General features: G+C 38.8%; 1 protein-coding gene across 1 annotated transcript in view; it reads right to left on the reverse strand.

Annotated features, from left to right (window-relative positions):
• SLC3A1 (solute carrier family 3 member 1) overlaps window positions 1-18,753 on the reverse strand; it is a 43,151-nt gene that overhangs the window by 6,610 nt on the left and 17,788 nt on the right. Inside the window, exons 5-8 of the mRNA XM_069494392.1 lie at window positions 10,886-11,005; window positions 8,596-8,720; window positions 6,715-6,910; window positions 1,175-1,342 (exon numbers count right to left, since the gene is read on the reverse strand). Of these exons, the coding sequence (XP_069350493.1) occupies window positions 1,175-1,342; window positions 6,715-6,910; window positions 8,596-8,720; window positions 10,886-11,005 (609 nt within the window). The remainder of the gene's footprint in view (window positions 1-1,174; window positions 1,343-6,714; window positions 6,911-8,595; window positions 8,721-10,885; window positions 11,006-18,753) is intronic.

Below are 18,753 nucleotides of genomic sequence, written 5' to 3' on the forward strand. Positions count from 1 at the left end.
CTTTTAATTGGAAAACAGAAAATAACATCTTGAGTTTTAAATAGACTATACTAGTTGAACTTTAATACATTCTTGGAATCTTTGCTGCTTTTCCTTAAAAATGAATAATGTAGGATTTCATGATGTGCTATTACCAACTTACGCTGCTTCATGCTACTGTGGTACAGTGATGGTGAATTTAAGAATACTGCCATGTACAATTGAGCCTGAATTCTGTGCTGCTCAGTTATCCAGCCTGGTTACTGCTCGTGAGTGCACACACACAAATGTAGGAGCTGATGAAGAAAAAGTTTGACCTTAATCAAGTGTTAGGGAAGTTGGATCTCATGCACTTGAAAGCTAACCATGCAAATGTAAAGGTTCAAGATCAGTCATCTACCCAGCAACACAATTGTGAAATCTGTAGCCTCAAACAAAAACAAAATGAAAACCACTTAACTCTGAGGCTGTGCATTGCACTTGACAACATACTAATAAAAGAGAGAGTTTGTGCTATGGTCACCCGAGATCTAGCAGGACAAATAAAGAAATATTGGAGACCATTATCCTAAGTGTGAAGTATCTTTGAAATGGAAAAACCAAACACCACATGTACTCTCTAATAAACTGGAACTAACGATGGGCACACAAGTACACAGAGGAAAGTAAAAGTCATTGGAAATCAAGTAGGGGGGAGGTGCAGGAGAGAAAGGGCAAAAACCCACCTAACAGGTACAATGAACACTATCTGGGTGATGGGTACACTTATAGCCCTCACTCAAGCCATAGATCAAAAACATCTGTGCCCCCTTAATATTTTGAAATAAAATTTTAAAAAGAACTAAAGAGATAAGTGTTCCTAACTCATGTCTCAGGTAGAGGACAATGAATAATATTCCAAACTAAACCACTGGTTCTCAAACTTTAGTGTGCCTAAGAATCAGCTAGAAAACATCTTTAAAATACAGATTCCTGGACTCTACCCAAGAAATCCAGTTGTGCGGCTCAAAGAGCAGCATTTTTTAATAAGTTCCCAAGCCACCAAAAAAGCTGAAAATTCTTACTAAGAGTGAGAAAGAAAAAAGAAACCATGATTTTCAGCCATGGAATAGAGATAGTAACGTCTCAGATTTAGCAAAAAAACGAGTACTTGGTTTTACAGCCATGGTACATGATTAAATTGTGTTAAACTTACAATATCATAGCTTTCGTTGAGATTTGAGGCTAAAGTATTTCCCATTCCTATTTCTTCTCCATAGTAAGTTATGGGAGTTCCAGGGAGTGTGAAAAGCAGCATGTTCATCACGTTGACGTATGCACTCCCCAAACGAGAAGTCAGCCGGGAAATGTCTGGTCCACCAATCTGAAAGGCAAATATTTTTAAGAACATAGCTCTATACAGTTTTCTGGAAGATTTGCCTTATTTCACAGAAAGTTCAGGTAGAGAAACCAGGTAGCTGTGGGTACCTTGGTATCAGCAAGGCTGGATTTGAGTCCTAGGCCCACCGCTTGCTGAGTAACTGACTGATTTTCTGTCTTAGCCACTGATGATCAACAAAATGGTGACAACAATTTACTTCACAATGATACTGCAAGTAAGATAAAACTTAGAGGGTGCCTATTCATATTTTCTCACATTTGGATAAAAGCATATTGACAAGAAACAAAAAACGTTTCTTCCATTGAGAGCAAGACGGAACAAGGAAGCAACGGGCATGGGAGAAAGACTTCTGATATGGGCCCTCTTTTTAAATTGTTTTGATTGATGAACTTTTCGAAGCAGATTTTAAAAACTAAATCAACTTTTAGAAAGAAAGTTACATAGTCCAAGGTGAAATTTTGTAAAGTGTTTTCTATTTTTAAATATATTTCTGTGTTAAGTGTTCCAGGACATATTATTACATCTAATCCTTATTTAAATAAAAATTTGTTTAAATAAGAGTTTATTTAGCTGGGCATGGTGGCTCATGCCTGTAATCTTAGCACTTTGGGAGGCGGAGGCAGGAGGATCACTTGAGGCCAAGAGTTCGAGACCAGCCTGAGCAACATAGCAAGACCCCATCTCTACAAAATATAGAAAAATAAGCCAGACGTGGTGGCACATGCCTGTAGTCCCGGCTACTTCCAAGGCTGAGGCAGGAGAATTGCTAGAGCCCAGGAATTTGAGGTTGCTGTGAGCTATGATGATGCCACTGCACACTAGCCTGGGCAACAGAGCAAACCCTGTCTCCAAAAAAACAAACCAAAAAGAAAAAAAGTTACCTGACAACTCTTTTCCATATTCCATAACACCACAACTCAACTCTAATGTGCATCTGCTTAGCATGGCACTTTACTGTTTAAAAATTACTTTCACATCTATATTGTATCTTATTTCCCTCCTCCACAACAATGCTATCAGATATTATCTCCATTTTACAAATGATGAAACAAGTTCTGAGAAATTACTTGATTGCTACAATTCAGGAAAAGAGAAGCCGCTTTTATTTTCTTAGGTGAATTAAAATGATCTTTATATTTTTATAGACCATTGTAAATTATTCTATTTTTATGGCCAGAAAACTAGGTTAATTTTTCCCTCCATCCTTTTATTTTCATTGTCATGAGATCTGACAAGAAACTCTTTGATTTCTCTAGCCTTCTGGACACAGAGCACTTTTTTTTCCCCCTAGAATTGAGATCAGGAAATATTTCCACAAGTGATTCACAGCAATGGACACAGACCAGGGCCTCTCTCAGGCTGAGAGAGGTCCCAGTCACCTATGATATTAGAGACTTTCAATATATTAATAACTACTAAAACTACATTATAAAATTTATGATAATGGAGGCACTGTGAGAATGGCAGAGTAAGGGCCTCCAAAAATCTCCATAAACTCAAGGTGAATTCTGGCAAAAACTGTAAAAATCCACTTTTTTTTTTTTTTTTTAATCTCCCATTAGACGCTTGCAAAAATCCAAGGAGTAGTTATTCAAGAAAAACAGTTGGATCTCAGTAAGAACAGTGAGTTTTGTAGCATTTTGCCCTAATCTCATGCCCTTCTCCTCAGGTCCATGATAAGCCTTGAAAACCAACAGCCCTGCAACTATAGTAGCTGTGAAAACCAGCAGCCTAGAAGCCACTGGAAGGATAGAATGGGTTTCAAGTTTGCCAAAAGCTCTATGCCTAGACAACTGTCACTATTTGCCCTTTCTGGTGGCTCACTTTTGGTTGGGTGTTTTATGATCCCAGAGCTGGCTCTGTGTAAACAACAGCCTATCTCCAGGGCATCTGCAGAAAACAATCAGCAATTGTTTAATATTGCACCTGCCTGTGGTAGGATTACCAATTGGTGCTAACCAGAGGCTGACCAAAAAAATTAAGAGAAGACCAGGGGAATGAGATGTCCATAATAGACTTTAAAAGATTCTAACATATTCCGGGGAATCTAGAAGGCCACTTTCATGAGCAAGACTGTGTGCACAATGAGAGCTGTGCAGACATCCAAGGAAGACCCTAGAAGGCTCTAATCTTTCACCTGACTTACATTAAGTCTCTGTACAAGGAGAAAGTGAAGACTAAGGCAGAGTTGTACACTGCCTGGTAGAGTGTTGAAAGCATACTCCAGCACACGCACACACACACACACACACACACACACAGTCCTTCAGCAAAGGCTGTGAGACTTACTGGTTCAAGGCATCTAAGGAATTTCTTAGCAATCAGTAGCTGACCAAGCAAAGACTTCTCTGGCCACACAGAACAAAGAATTAATCCAAGAAAGTCACTAAAGAAACAGACAGCAATGACAACAACAAATACTGGGCAAGGGAGAATGATTTCCAGAATTGCCATATTATTTAAAATGTGCAGTTTGAACAAAAAATTACAAAACAGGCAAAGAAATAGGAAAATATGACCTATACATAGCCCCTCCCAAAAAAAAGCAGTCAACAGAAAAATATTGCTGAGAAAAACCAATCATTAGACTTACTAGACAAAGGCTTTATTATTATTATTTTTTTTTTTTTTGAGACAGAGTCTCACTCTGTTGCCTGGGCTAGAGTGCCGTGGCATCAGCCTAGCTCACAGCAACCTCAAACTCCTGGGCTTAAGCAATCCTACTGCCTCAGCCTCCTCAGTAGCTGGGACTACAGCCATGCGCCACCATGCCCGGCTAATTTTTTTTTCCTATATTTTTTTAGTTGTCCAGCTAACTTCTTTCTATTTTTTTTTTTTTTTTTTTTTTAAGTAGAGACAGGGTCTCACTCTTGCTCAGGCTGGTCTCAAACTCCTGAGCTCAAATGATCCACCCACCTCAGCCTCCCAGAGAGCTAGGATTACAGGTGTGAGCCACCATGCCTGGCCTAGACAAAGACTTTAAACCAGCTACTATACATATGTTCAAAGAATGAAGCTGTATCTAAAGAATTTAAAGAAAGTATGTTAACAATGTCTCATCAAGTATTATCAATAAAGAGAAATTAAGAAAAAGAATAATAGAAATTTTGGAGTTGAAAAGTACAATAACAAATGAAAAATTCACTAGAGGGACTTAACAGATTTGAACTGGCAAAAGAATCAGAAAACTTGAAGACATCAATTAGGAATATCTTGTCTCAGAACCAGAAAGAACAGAATGAAGAAAAATGAGCAGAGTCTCAGAGACCTGAGACCATCATTCATAGCAACACATGTGTAATGAGAATCTCAAAAGGAGAAGAGAGGCAGAAATAATATTAAAAAAAAAAAATGGCCAACAACTTCCCAAATTGGATGAAAAACAATTCTGCACATCTAGGAACCTGAATGGACTCCAAGTAGGAGAAAATTTTTAAAACCTACACCTAGACATACCAGTCGAACTGTCAAGAGATACAGAAAGAATCTTTAAAGGAACAAAGAAAATTGGTAAATCACATACAAGGGATTCTCAATAAGATTAGCAACTGACTTATCAGAAACCATGGAGGCCAGATGGCAATAGAATGACATATTCAAAGTGATGAAAGAAAAAAAATTGTGAACCAAGATTTCTGTATCAAGCAAAACTATTCTTCAATAATGAAAGGGAAATAAGATACCAGTTCACACCTACTGTGATGAAATCAGAAAATAAATAACAAGCGTTGATGAGGATGTGGAGAAATCAGAACCCTCATACGTTGCTGATGGGAATGTAAAATGGGAGTGTCACTGTGGAAAACAGTTTGGCAATTCCTCAAAAAGTTAAACATAGAAGTACTATATAATCCAGCAAGTCCACTCTGAGGTATAGAGCCAAAAGAATTGAAAGCAGGGACTCAGGTACTTGTAGAATAACATTCCTGGCATTATTCCAGTAGCCAAAAGAGGAAAACAAACTAAATGTCCACCAACAGATGAATGGATAAACAAAATGTGGTATATATGTACAATGGAATGTTATTCAGCCATAAAAAGAAATGAAGTCCTGATACATGCTATCATATGAAGGAAACTTGAAAACATTGTTAAGTAAAATAACCTAGAAACAAAAGGACAAATATTGTATGATTCCACTTTTAATAAGATAGGTATAGTAGGCAATTTATAGAGGCAGAAAATAGAATGAAGGGTATCAGAGTGGAGATGAGGAGTTATTGTTTAGTGGGTATAGGTTTTCTATTCAGGATGATGAAAATTTCCGGAAATGAATAGTGGTGATTGTTGCATAACATTGTGAATGTACTTAATGCCACTGAATTATACATTTTTAAATGTTTAAAATGATAAGTTTTATGTTATGTATACAATTTTAAAAAGCCACAAAAAGTTCCTCAGGAATTCATAGTAATTAGAAACTAATAAACAAGTTCAGCAATGTTGCAGGATACAAGATCAATATACACAAATCTATTGTGTTTTTGTATACTAATAATGAACCATCCAAAAATAAAATTAAGAAACCAGCTGGGTATAGTGGCTTGGGCCTGTAATCCCAGCTTCTCAAGAGACTGAGGCAGGGGAATCATTTGAAGCCAGGAGTCTGAGACCAGCCTGGACAACATAGTAAGACCCTGTCTCTAAATAATTTTTTTTTTTAATTAGCTTGGTGCAGTTGCATGTGCCTGTAGTCCCAGCTACTGAGGAAGCTGAGGTGGGAGGAGGATTGCTTGAGCCCAGGAGTTCGAGACCAGCCTAGGTGATATAGCGAGACCCCATTTCAAAAAGAAAAAAAAAAATTTTAGAAATTCTATTTATAATGACATCAAAAGAATAAAATACTTAGAAACAAATTGAACCAAAAGTACAAGACTTGTACACTGAAAAATACAAAATGTCATTAAAAAAATTAAAGAAGACCTAAATAAATGGAGATATATTCGTGTTTGTGGATTGGAAGCCTTAATATTGTTAAGATGGAGTGACTACCAAAAGTGATATGCAGATTCAAGGCAATCCCTATCAAAGACTATTATTTCCTTCATTGCCTTGTTTGAAAATCAACTGATGATAAATATATTTCCAGACTCTCAGTTCTATTCATCTATACATCTATTCCTATGCCAGAACCACCCTGAGTTGGTTACTGTAGCTTTGTTGTAAGTTTTGAAATGGAGAAGTGTGAGTCCTCCAACTTTGTTATTTTTTCAAGATTGTCTTAGCTATTATGGGTTCCTTACTTTTCCTGGGATTTTTTTAAATCCTGTTTTTTATTGTAATGCCTCTCAAAATTTTCCTGCAATTTTGATAGGGATTGCATTGAATGTGCCGCACTGGGCATGAGGACTTACCATCCAATTAGGCCATTTTCCTTCTGGCATGTTTTCCATCCAAGATGTGATAACCTCATACACGTTGTTCCCAGAAAGAGTGTCTAGCGTGGTGAGGTAATGGTTGAAGGGAAAATCAGCTTCTTGGATAAATGGCAACCCGTAGTACAACATGGTCCTGTCGATGCTCTCTGCATAGGCTTCAATCCCCATGAACCTGTAAGAGTTGGGAGGGTTCAGTGTCATTAGGGCCTGTCAGAAGACTGGGAAGATGCTTTGCAGCTGCTTATATCTCATTTACAAGATGTAGGGGCTGAATGCACACTATTGTTTTGTTTTGTTTTTTTCGTTTTTTGGAGATGGAGTCTTGCTCTGTTGCCCCGGCTAGAGTAGAGTGCAGTGGCATCATCATAGCTCACTACAACCTCAAATTCCTGGGCTTAAGCCGCCATCCTACCTCAGCCTCTCGAGTACCTCAGACTACAGGTGCTTATCACCGTGCACAGCTAATTTTTCTATTTTTTGTAGACACAGGGTCTCACTCTTGCTCAGCTGGACTCGAACTCCTGAGCTCAAGCAATCCTCCAGCCTCCTCGTCCCAGAGTGCTAGGATTACAGGCGTGAGCCACCATGTCCAGCCTGAATGCACGCTATCAACCTTATAGGGTTAGGGCTCACTAGGAAGCATAGTCAAGCCAGATGGCCAAGAAATGTCATGCTGTGTCACCAGGACAATTTCTCATTGTAATAAACCCAAGACTAGCCCAATACTAGGTCACGCCAAAGAGTTAAGAAACACTTTTGGATCTCAATCAATATTATTCTCTTCTTTCTAAACCTGATTAAAACTCAGTTAACATCCATGAAAACTTTCTTTAGCAATTCTCATCACTCCATTTAAAATTTAAAGTATATGTCTGCAAATATAAGGTGAGGGTTTCCTTAAAAGAACTTCCCCTTGCATTTGAGTCCTTATGAAGTCTTGCCTTATTGTTGGTGTGCACTCTCAATTGCTGAAAACCAAACACTCTTTGGGGAAGACACAGTTGCCTGAAATGACCCCAATCAATGCTGGCTTTAGCTATTTGAGGCTGCACATTAATGGGTAAGTGCACAGTCTCTGCAGCCCAACTATGTCAGTTCAAATCCCATCTCTGCCATTACTACCCGTGTGACCATTGCCTGCATATTCAGAGCCTCAGCTTCCTCATCTATAAAATGGAGATAGTAACCAGAGTACCTACTTTGAGGATAAATTTCTTTTCTTTTTCCTTTTTTTTTTTTTTTTGAGACAGGATCTTACTATGTTAACCAGGCTGGCCTAAAACTCCTGGGCTCAAGCAATCCTCCCACCTCAGCCTCCTGACTAGCTGGTATCACAAGTGTACACCACCACACCCAGCTCTGAAGGGAAATTTCTTTAATTCATTTTCTATAGATTTTATTAGGTTATCTATATAAACTTAGCAATAGTTAATTTTATTGAGTGTTTATTATGTGCCCAGTATAATTTTAAATGTTTTATATACATTATGTATATAAATGTATTTATGTAATATATTAATATACATTATAGTTTTGTTGAAACATATGGATTCATATTGTACAAGAAACTATAGCTCTAATAATAATGGTAAAAATAATAGTTCATGGCTAACATTTAGCTAATATATTTGTTTTTACTTAATTTAATTTTCACAAAACTCCTGTGAAGTACTGTGATTAGCATCATTTTACAAAAGAGAAAACTGAAAATCTGCAAAGTTATGCAACATGAGAGAATGCAACCAGACCCTAACATATACAGATTTGTTTAATTATTACTTTAACCTCTGAATTAAAGGGATACGCTGCAGACCACACACCATGCCTGGAAAGAATGGAAGCGTGCTCTATGGTTACCTGTATCTGCCAGGCTCCCTGCTGTATTGGTCCATGTTCTGCCGAAAGTCCTGGGCGATGTTGTGCATTCCCACCTGTGTGGTGGTGAAGTCGTGGTACAGCTCCGAGTAGTGTGTGACCGTGTCCTTTGAAAGGCAGGACAGCATGGTTACCATCATTTCACATGTCACATGCCCACAGCTGGCTCTATGTGAATATAGACAATCTCTTCTCATCAAAGGGCTCAAGCCAAGCAAGGCACAAAGATAGTTTGTGGTTGGAGAAGACTACTCACAGCTATTACTACTTCATTTGATGCTTAAATTGTTAACTTTATAAATCTAGTAAACACTTTTTCTCTAATTTAACTACCACTTACCCATTTTAGCAAACTAACTTTTTCTGAACATCAAAACATTGACTATAAATGTATTTAACAAAGTCCTCCTGAACATTTAATTGTCAATGTTTCAGACACTTTTATAGACAAATGATCTTAATGATTATAGAGCTCATTATTATATGACTTTATCTGCTCACAAGAATATTAATATCATGCATTTAAATTTGTTTCTTTACCATCTCTATCTTTTATTCTTACTGTTACACTTTCTCAGGGTTTCAGTAATTTTTTCTGATACTCATTTCTGTGCCTTCCTAGGATTGCAATAATCTCCTAGAATCAAAAGCAAAAGATTACACCTCATACAACCCAAGGTTGTAGGTCCTGGGATGGGACACAGCCTGGACCTGGCTGGATGTCCCAAACCTACATGGCCATCTGTTCGTTGGATTTTTTTTTTTTTTTTTTTTTTTTTGTAGAGACAGGGTCTTGCTGTGTTGCCCAGGCTGGAGGACTCAAACTCCAACTCCTGGGCTCAAGCAATCCTCCTGCCTTAGCATCCCAAGTAGCCAGGGGCTACAGGAATGTGCCTGCTTTTGGACTCCCTTTTTATAAGTGAATTTTCCTTGCTAAAAATCAAGTGAAAGCTTTTTTTTTTTTTTTTTTTGGAATCATCGGTCTTTTTCTGAAATTGCATATTCTTTAAGTTCTTCTCAGCACATGAAACGCACTGTTCTGATCATGTGTCATTGAGTACAATTATATGCCTGTTTTATGACATCTCATTATAATTAGCAAGGTTATTTCAGGATTTCTTCTCCAAGGAAAAGCTCTTCCTATTTGGGACAACTGGCTAATACAGCCTTTTTTCCCTTCACTTTCCCTTTTCACTGGAAACCACGTGCAAGAAAAATTAGCTTAATCATAACCTTTGGTTCTTGACATGCTCTCATGATTGGCCTGTACATGGCCGACTTCTCTTTAGTAGTTAATTTATTTGTTTTAATAAACTTATAAGTACCCATAAACTACTATTCAGGAAAAAAGGTAGAAGCTTGATAATAAACCATATAACCATATGGATTTCATTTTGTTTAATTTTATTAAAAGGGTATCACATTATATGTAATTATTTTAGATTTTCACTAAGCGTTACCTCACTAAGATTCACCTATACTGCTATGTGTCACTGTCTTTTTTTTTTTTTTTTTTTTTTCCTAACAACATTCTATTATGTGACTATACAAATCCAGCATTTTGGAACACATTTTAGAACTTCTTTCTACTTGGCCATTGAAAATAGAATGGTGGTCAACCGGAGGAATGGGGTAGCATGTGAATACCATCTCTCAGTCAGGACATAGGGAAAGGTCGGGAATCACTGGTATGTAACCCTGAAGAGCTCAGATTCTGTAGTGAGATGGGCATGGTTTGGAATCCTGTTTATCACCTCTATAACCTCGCTAAGATTTGCTAAATGGGGATCATGAAACCTTTGTCATAGGATATTGAGTTAAATGAAATATCATAAGTAAATAGCACATAGCATATAGTAGACACTCAGCAAGTGTTAATTCCCTTCCAAAGATGTGTCCTTTAATAATGAGAAAAGTACCTGTGGAATTTAGGCCTTCTCACTTGAGCTGAGTGAGATGACAAAAATTGCATTGAGTAAATGTCCTCCATTTTGTGGCCCTTGGTAGAGTCCTCACTATCTGTGTCCACAGAACCCTTGTCACTGAAAGGGCTCCTGAAGGGATCCCTCGCTTTGGAGGAACTAGTAGAAGGAAACATCTGGGCATGTGCATTTGAAACTCCTGTGTATTTCTAAAGAAAACAGTTGAAAGTACTTTCTAGAGACAGGACAGAGCTCATCTTTGTAATTGGCATCTCAAGTTAAAAAAGAAAACACTCTGATGAATTTTCAGAAAAGGCAAAAAAAAAAAAAAAGTTGAAAGCAAACTTTACCGGATTTTGAGTCTTATTTACTTGGATCTCATCTCTCAGATGTGTTGCTTCTAGAAGAAATTTAACAGCATCGAAACTAAAGCCATCAACACCCTTTGCAAGCCAGAACTGTATGATTTCCTAAGCATGAAGAAGCAAAATGCTTGGTTACATTAATTATACATTATTATCATGGCATTTAATAAACTTTTTGTCTGTTAATGACTTATCATCATAAATAGATATTTCTTCATGCAAAACAAGCACAGTATCCATATAGTCTATTTTTATCTATTTAGCACAGCTGCATCTTACTATAATGAACTCTCAAATAACTGTATTTAGGGACTCCCACACCTTCATATTTGAGTTCAGAATTACAATTACATTTGTAATTGATGTTATGAGCATGTTTCCAAAGTTTAGAGAATCCACTCAAAAAGAAAAAATGGGAGGGGAAAAATGGCAGAGCAGTGGTGACCTCCTGGTTCTCTGCTCCCAGAGTAGGGGGTGAAGAACGCGGACAGCTGCACACGAGTGGCTCGCTCTACCACAAGAACGGCATCGTGACTCTGCAGAGAAGCAGCGTGGGACAAGCAGCACTGGGGGAAAAAAGAGGTGAATTGGAGAACCAACCACAAAGTCTGGAGAGTGTGAGATACACAGTAGGGAATAGAGCTTGGGACGGCCGCGCCCACCGGCCTGCCAGGACAGTGTGATCTGACCCAGAGAAGGACAACTGTTCCTCCACCGACCTCCACATCCACTCAGGCAAGGAAGCACCTGAAGTCAGTGTGAAGCTGTGGCATGGGATGACAGGCTATGTGGACAAGGGACAATAGCGGGAAACATTTTGAACTCCCAGTGCTCTGAGCTAGGTCTGCACTGGGTCGGGGAGGGACTGGTCTGAGTGGACACTTCTCAGGTCCACAGGAGGGAGTTTGGAGACAGGCACCACGCCTCTGGTGGTCAGCGGGACCAGAGCAAAGGAGGTGAACGCCAAAAGGGAGGCTCTGTCCCCGGAAGCCACCCAAGATTCGTCTGGCACAGGGTGGGACAGAACATGCAGGACCCTCTCCTGGACTGATATAAGACAGTGGGACAGGGAAGCATTGGGGACAGCTGATGGCTCACTGAGACAGCCTGCCAAACCCAGCACCTGCCGACTCCCAAGCAGTCACCTCCAGTGCTGGTTCTCTGTGGGTGGACAGTAACCATTTTTGGGGTCCACAGCCAAGAAACGCTATGGCACATTGCGGTTCTGGGCACCACCCCTTCCCCAGCCCAGCAGGGCAAGCTCAGGAAACAGTCTCAGGCAACGCCCCAGCCCTGCAGGGCAGGCTCCACCCTTGGAGGCTGGGAGAAGGGAGAAAAGTCGCTTTCTCTGTGCAACTAGCATGCATCTGCAGGACCTTGGAACTAAGCAATAGGGGGCGGCCTGTTGATTCGGTCCAGTGGGCTGGCTTTGATCATCTGATGAGAACATAACACTAGGGCTTGCCCTTGGCGACCGGGCCACTGCCAGCTTTGGGGTTTGTGGACTGGGAAGGAAAATCCTGGCCAGAGACCTCAGCAATTGCACCAATTGACACTCCCTACCAAGAGCGGCCTCGCAAGTGTGGTGAAAGAGCCCTGAATAACATACTAGCAGCTCTCCCCTAGCAGCAGATCAAGCAACCACAGAAGTATACGCTCTCAGGCTCGCAGGTACCAGTTTCCCTTACCCCACCTAAAGTGGGAAGAGGACTCAAGTTACCCTTGGGAGTGACAAGGTATTTCCCAAAGATTGGGGCATTTATATACCCTATTTGGGGGATTAGAGCCCAACACAAAGGCATCAGAATACCTTGATAATTGGCTCCTCCACGCAAACTACAAGCAATAACAGGGTAACCCCATAGCTCAACACAGTGCCTTCCATCTCAAACTACTGGAGGGCAGCGGAGTCACACACATGAGTGATTCACCACCTGAGAGCTTAAGCAAGGGGTCCAAACTCACTAATCTCCTTTGGCAAGAGGTAAAGACAACAGGTCAGAGGTAACCCAACAGGCTAAAACACCTCTTAGGCAATGCAGGACCAGCATGCATCTCCCCAGCACTGTCAAGGATTGTCCCTTTGGGGACTTAGAGATAAGGCCATAAACCAAATCCAGCACCCCCAGTTCTCCACAAAGTAGCCTGATGAGAAAGAATCAATGACACAGGAAACATTAAAGATCAGAGAGAAAATCACCCCCAAAAGAAAACATTCTATCTCGATCAATAAATGCTAACTTATATGATATGACTAAATTGACAGAGGAAGAATTCCAAATATGGATTGTAAGAAAAGTCAATGAAATTGAAGAGAAAATAGAAACCCAACATAAAGAAGCCACAAGAACAATACAGGAAATGAATGAAAAATTCTCTAAAGAAACTGAAATACTACAAAAAAAAAAAAAAAAACAAATTCTGGAAATGAAAGACGCATTTAGGGAACTACAAAACACAGTGGAAAGCCTCAAGAATAGAATGGATCATGCAGAGGAAAGAATCTCAGAGCTTGAAGATAACGCCTATGTGCTACACAAATTGGATGAAGAAAAAGAACACAGAAACAAGAGACAAAAACAAAACATACAAGAAATGTGGGATTATGTAAAGAAGCCAAATATAAGAATCATAGGCATCCCAGACAGAGAAGAAAATACACAAGGGCTGGAAAACTTATTTCATGGAATACTGGAGGAAAATATGCCTGGCCTAGCCAGAAATCTAGATATCTGGATACAAGAAGCACACAAAACTCCTGGGAGACTCGATGTGAAAAGGTACATCACATAGTTATTGAGCTGACCAAAGTAAACACAAAAGAAGCAATCCTTTGAGCAGTGAGATGAAAATAGCAGATAATCTACAAAGGAAAACCTATCAGACTAACTGCAGACTTCTCAATTGAAATTTTACAAGCCAGAAGAGACTGGGTGCCTATCCTCAATCTTCTAAAACAGAATAATGGCCAACCTAGAATTCTCTACCCAGCAAAACTAAGCTTCATCCATGAGGAAGAAATAAAGACCTTCCCAGACAAGCAAACACTGATGGAATTTGCAAAAACCAGACCTGCCCTATAGGAAGTACTCAGACCTGCATTATACACTGAACAGCGCAAGAGACACTCAAAGTAAAGTCACTCAAGAGTTAAAGTCTAGAACCTGGATTCCACGATGGCTCAAGGAGTAAACCAAAACAATAGGAATTCACCCAACAATATGAACAGAAATCTACCCCAAATGTCAATCCTCTCAATAAATGTGAATGGTTGAATTGTCCTCTGAAGAGACATAGACTGGCAGAGTGTATAAAAATTCACAAGCCAAGTATCTGCTGTCTATAGAAAATGCATCTAACCCACAAAGATGCTTTCAGGTTCGAGGTCAAGGGATAGAAAACAATCCTCCAGACAAATGGAATCCAAAAGAAAGTGGGGGTAGCTATACTTATTTCATATAACATAAGCTTGGAGCTCCACTGGTGCAATCGGTTAGCCCGTGGTACTTATACAGATAGCATAGGCTTTAAAATAGCAAAAGTAAGAAAGGACAAAGATGACCACTATATAATGGTGAAAGGGGAAGTCCAATAAGAAGACTTAATAATTCTTAATATTTATGCACCCAACTCAGGAGCACCCAGATACATAAAGCAAACTCTGTTTGATCTAAATAACATGATAAACAATAACATCATAGTAGCCAAGGATTTCAACACCCCACTGACTGAACTGGACAGATCTTCCAAACAGAAAATAAGCAAAGAAATAATGGACTTAAATAGAGCTCTAGACCAAAAAGGTCTAACAGACATCTACAGAACATTCCACCCAAATAAAGCCGAATATACATTCTTCTCATCAGCTGTTGGAACTTTCTCCAAAATTGATCACATACTAGGTCACAAATCAGACCTCAACAAATTAAAAAAAAAAAGAAATTATACTATGTATCCTCTCAGATCACAGTGGTATAAAATTAGAGTTCAATTCCAACAGAAATACCACCTCACAAAGTCATGGAAATTAAACAATCTATTATTGAATGACTATTGGGTCAAGGAGGAAATACAAAGGGAAATAAAAAGATTCTTTGAACTAAATGATAACAGGGACACAAGCTATCAAAACCTGTGGGATACAGCAAAAGCATTCCTAAGAGGAAAACTAATAGCATTAAATGTTCACATCCAAAAAACAGAAAGTTCAAAAATCAACAAATTTATAAACTGTATTAAGGAACTGGAAAAGGAAGAGCAAATCAATTCCAAACCTAGCAGAAGAAATAAGTAAGATCACAGCAGAACTAAATGAAATTGAGAATAAAAGAACTATGCAGAAGATCAATAAAACCAAAAGCTGGTTTTTTGAAAAGATAAACAAAATTGACAGCCCTCTTGCTAAATTGACAAGAACTAGAAGGGAAAGGACTCTAATAAACTCAATTAGAAATGAAAAAGGAGGTCACAACAGACACCATAGAAATACAAAACATTATCTTTGAATACTATAAAAACCTATATGCCCAAAAACTACATAATGTGGAGGAAATGGACAAATTCCTGGAAACATACAACCTCCCTAAGTTCAACCAGGAGGAAATAGAATCCCTGAACAGACTAATATCAAGCACAGAAGATGGAACAGCAATTAAAAACCTTCCAAAAAGGAAAAGTCCCAGACCAGATGGGTTCACTTCTGAGTTTTACCAAACATACAAAGAAGAACTTATACCTATACTACAGAAATTATTCAATATTGAGAAAGATGGTGTCCTCCCCAACTCATTCTATGAAGCCAATGTCACCTTGATACCAAAGCTAGGAAAGGACACAACAAAAAAAGAAAACTGGCCGGGCATGGTGGCTCACGCCTGTAATCCTAGCACTCTGGGAGGCTGAGGCAGGTGGATCGTTTGAGCTCAGGAGTTTGAGACCAGCCTGAGCAAGAGCGAGACCCCCATCTCTACTAAAAATATAAAGAAATTATATAGACAGCTAAAAATATATATAGAAAAAATTAGCCGGGCATGGTGGCACATGCCTGTAGTCCCAGCTACTCAGAAGGCTGAGGCAGGACGATCACTTGAGCCCAGGAGTCTGAGGTTGCTGTGAGCTAGGCTGACACCACAGCACTCTAGCCCGGGCAACAGAGTGAGACTCTGTCTCAAAAAAAAAAAAAAGAAAGAAAGAAAGAAAAGAAAACTACAGACCAATATCCCTCATGAATATAGATACAAAAATCCTCAACAAAATTTTAGCAAGTCAAATCCAACAGCATATCAAAAAAATAATCCACCATGATCAGGTGGGCTTTATCCCAGAGATGCAAGGCTGGTTCAACATATGCAAATCTATAAATGCAATTCACCACATAAATAAAAGCAATAACAAAGACCATATGATTCTCTCAGAAGATGCAGAAAAAGCATTTGACAAAATTCAGCACACCTTTGTGATAGAGACTCTTAACAAAATAGGCATAGATGGGATATACCTTAAAATTATTAAGGCCATATATGATAAACCCACAGCCAATATCATACTGAATGGGGAAAAATTGAAAACATTCCCACTTAGAACTGGAACCAGACAAGGTTGCCCACCATCTCCCCCTTCTATTCAACATAGTGCTGGAAGTCCTTGGTAGAGCAATTAGACAAGAGAGGGAAATTAATGGCATCCAAATGGGGGCAGAAGAGATCAAACTCTCACTCTATGCCAATGATATGATATTATATCTAGAAAACCCCAAGGATTCAACCAAGAGACTCCTGGAATTGATAAAGGAATTCAGTAAAGTCTCCGGATACAAAAATCAATGCACATAAATCAGAGGCATTCATATACACCAATAACAGTCAAGCCGAAAATCAAATAAAAAATGCAGCACCTTTTACAATAGCCTCAAAGAAAAGTAAATATCTAGGAATATATTTAATGAAAGAAATGAGAGACATATACAGGGAAAACTACGAAACGCTAAGAAAAGAAATTGTAGAAGATGTAAACAGATGGAAAAATCTACCTTGCTCATGGATTGGCAGAATCAACATCGTTAAAATGTCCATACTACCCAAAGTGATCTACAGAATTAATGCAATCCCTATCAAAGTACCATCATCATTCTTTACAGATCTAGAAAAAATAATTCTACACTTTGTATGGAACCAGAGAAGACCTCATATAGCCAAAGCAATCTTAAGCAAAAAGAACAAACTGGGAGTTATCAGTCTACCAGACTTCAAACTTTACTGTAAGGCTATAGTAACTAAAACAGCATGGTACTGGCACAAGAACAGGGATATAGATCTTTGGAAGAGGACTGAGAACCCAGATATGAAACCATCTATATATTGTCATCTAATCTTTGACAAAGCAGACAAAAATATACACTGGGGAAAAGAATCTCTTTTAATCAGTGGTGCTGGGAAAACTGGATAGCTACGTGCAGAAGATTGAAACAGGATCCACACCTCTCACGTCTTACAAAAATCAATTCACAATGAATAACAGACTTAACCCTAAGGCATAAAACCTTAAGAATCCTAGAAGAAAATGTAGGGAAGACTCTTTCAGACATCGGCGTAGACAAAGAATTTATGAAGAAGACTCCCAAGGCAATCACAGCAGCAACAAAAATAAATAAATGGGACTTGATCAAATTAAAAAGTTTCTGCACAGCCAAGGAAACTATCATTAGAGAGAATAGACAGCCTACAGAATGGTAGAAAATATTTGCTTTCTACACATCCAATAAAGGACTGATAACAAGAATCTATACAGAACTCAAAAATTCAACATGAAAAATATCAAACAACTCCATCAATAACTGTGCAAAGGACAGGAACAGAAACTTTGCAAAAGAAGACAGAATAATGGCCAGCAAACATATAAAAAAAATGCTCAACATCGCTAATCATTAGGGAAATGCAAATCAAAACCACAGTGAGATATCACCTAACCCCAGTGAGAATGGCTTTTATCAAAAAGTTCCAAAACAACAAATGCTGGTAAGGATGTGGAGAGATAGGAACACTCTTACATTGCTGGTGGGACTGCAAATTAGTACAACCTCTGCGGGAAAGAATTTGGAGATACCTCAAAGAGCTATAAGTAGAACTACCATTTGATTCAGCAATCCCATTACTGGGCATCTACCCAAAGAAACAAAAGACATTCTATAATAAAGACATCTGCACTCAAATATTTACAGTAGCACAATTCACTATTTTCACAAGGATGTGGAAACAACCCAAGTGCCCATCAATCCATGGGTGGATCAATAAAATATGGTATATGTATACAATGGAATACTATTCAATTACAAAAAACAATGGTGATCTAGCACCTCTTATATTTTCCTGGATAGAGCTTGAGCCCATCCTCTGAAGTGAAGTATCACAAGAATGGAAGAATAAGCACCACATGTACTCACCATCCAATTGGCACTAACTGATCAACACTAAAGTGCTCACATGGTAGTAATATTCATTGGGGGTTGAGGGGGTGGGGGGTAAACTCACAACTAACAGATGTGGTGAGCATTGTATGGGGAAGGGCACACCTCTAATCCTGGCGTGAGTGAGGCAAAGTCATAACATGTAACCAAAATATTTGTACCCCCATAATATCCTGAAATTAAAAAAAGAAGAAAGAAAAAAATGCAACAATAATGAAAGATAGGACCCAGGTGAAACTGGGACAATTTCTCAACTCCCTTAAGGCCAACTTCTTAATGGTCACTCCAAACTGAAAGAAAATAACCATTTGTTCAATGGCTAAATATTTCAGTCCTTACCAGGAAGGCAAATGAGAGGTAAAGTGCTTAGGTGTTAAAAGATCTCTTATTA

Source organism: Eulemur rufifrons, chromosome 19 (assembly GCF_041146395.1).
Source record: "Eulemur rufifrons isolate Redbay chromosome 19, OSU_ERuf_1, whole genome shotgun sequence".
Classification (NCBI taxonomy): domain Eukaryota; kingdom Metazoa; phylum Chordata; class Mammalia; order Primates; family Lemuridae; genus Eulemur; species Eulemur rufifrons.